At 53.4% G+C, this 2,002-nt stretch overlaps 1 protein-coding gene across 1 annotated transcript; it reads right to left on the reverse strand.

The window, feature by feature from the left end:
* Positions 1-821: 821 nt before the first annotated feature.
* On the reverse strand, positions 822-1,733 carry LOC144710920 (NDR1/HIN1-like protein 1). The gene has a single exon (XM_078584763.1). The coding sequence runs from the start codon at positions 1,655-1,657 to the stop codon at positions 1,016-1,018; it is 642 nt and encodes a 213-aa protein (XP_078440889.1). The 5' UTR covers positions 1,658-1,733; the 3' UTR covers positions 822-1,015.
* Positions 1,734-2,002: the final 269 nt, after the last annotated feature.

Raw genomic sequence — 2,002 nt, forward strand, 5'->3', positions numbered from 1 at the left:
AAGAAAAGTATACATTTTATTTTACTCCATTGGAGATTGGGAAGTGTCACCGACTGCGCCATCACCGACGATTCGTCGTCCTGGTCTGAATCGAAGGACCAAATACATCCGTCGTCGGTAAGGATAATCTGAGCAGCGTGGCAATCGAATCTCTTTTTATTCTCTATCTGTCTCTTTCTCTTCTCGACGTAGGAGAAGAGATGCTACCCGATATGGGCGGTGAAGGCCAATTTCTGGGCCGATGATGGGCGTGGAAATCTTACACTAGAATCTTCCAGCGGAGATAGCTCGCTTGTGAACGGCGATTTACACCTCGTTGTTGGTCTCCCAAATATCTCGGCTCTCTTTCTCTCTCTCCTTCCTTACTATTCTCTCTCATCCTTACTCTTCTCTCTCATCCTCCGAAATTATGAAGAGTCATCCCCACCTGTGGTGGCTATTTTCTTCGTTCTGCCCTCACTGAAACGCGCTGTTACACTGGTTATTTAAACTACGGAGAAATTAAAAATAACTAAAAAAAGGACGGCCCACCCGATAGCGTCTCCATGGCGGAACTTAATTCTTCCATTCGGAGAGAGAGAGAGAGAGAGATAAAACTAATAGGAGTGTAACAGATGTGAAACGCTTCTACTCTCGGGATTTGCTCGAGATTCGAGCATGATTTCATCTTTCAGAATCGTTTTCAACCCTTTCAGACTGGGAGCTCTCCAAAATTCGGACAACGTGCAAATGGAAGGTGGTAAAGAGCTGTGAGGTAACCTCTCCTCTGCGACGCGTTCTGAGGGCAAACGGGTCCGGAGAGAGAGAGAGAGAGAGAGAGAGAGAGAGAGTAAACGTTTATTATGGCATAACTTATCAAGACCGCGCTCCCCACTGCAGTAATTGGGCACTAGATTGGAGCAGGATTTCATCTTCAGGAAAGTTTTCTCCTCTCGCAACTTTCAGGCCGTTCGTTTCGACGGCCGGAGATCGAAGGAACAAACAGGAGGAAGAGTAAACAGGAAAATAGACGATGTCAAACGTCGACCTCGCAGGCCGACATCTGTTGGAACCGGATAAGCGGCCAGTAGCCAGGCACGGGGGGGGAGCCGAAGACCAGCAGAGCCGGGCAATTGACGAAGACGTGGTATTTCCCGGAGGTCCAGCTGCCGACCTTCCACCGGAGTTTGCCGTCGAGCTTGACGTCCAGCAGGAGCATGCCAGAGTTCTTATCCTGTCCCAGCGACGCCGCCAAGAAGGGCGCGATCGGCACGTTCGTTCCGAACAGATACGGCGACCAAATCACAACATCTTTATGGCCCTGATACGTCGGCGGGATCGCCGTGTGCAGCGTGATTTGCTGGTACTTGTATGACGCGTAGATATCGAGCTTGTCGTAGTACACGCCGATGCGGCTGTTAGGGTTTCGGGTTGTGACCGTAACCTGGATGCTCGTCGTGAGTAGGTTCCCCGCGCCGCTCGACTGGTTGAAGGCGGAGACCGTCGCGTCCTGGAGATAGAACCTGGGCTTCATAGGGCGTAGCACCAGCCAAGTCACCAGGATAGCGAATAGAATTAGCACCAGGATTCCGGCGACCCAGGCGGCGGCCCGCCGGTACTTCTTCTTCTTCCACCAGTGTATCTTCTTCTCCCCGTGGTTGCCGCAGTCCTTCGACATGGCGAACAGGGCGGCTCGGCTGTAATGAATCGCGCTGAGTCTTCTCTTTGGAGGAGCTTCGCTGGCAGGCTTTTAAAGGGATATGGCCGGCGGTGTGGTGTGTCGCAGGACCACGCTGGTGCGACTCCGGGTTAGAGCTTTTGACGCTGTTCGAGCGTTTTCCCCGTCCCCGTCAAGCGGGTGTTGCGTCGACGTCAAGGCTCTGTGGGCCGAGCTGGACTGCGGTGACCCGACGGTCCACGCCACTGTCCGGAGAGGTAGAATAGGATCCGAGACGGGCGAAAAGAAATTGGCGCGGGTCCCGGCTACATGGCGGACGAGAGAGCCTTCTCGCCGCCGGGCCGG

The sequence above is a fragment of the Wolffia australiana genome, chromosome 13, assembly GCF_029677425.1.
Source record: "Wolffia australiana isolate 7733 chromosome 13, ASM2967742v1".
In the NCBI taxonomy this organism is placed as follows: domain Eukaryota; kingdom Viridiplantae; phylum Streptophyta; class Magnoliopsida; order Alismatales; family Araceae; genus Wolffia; species Wolffia australiana.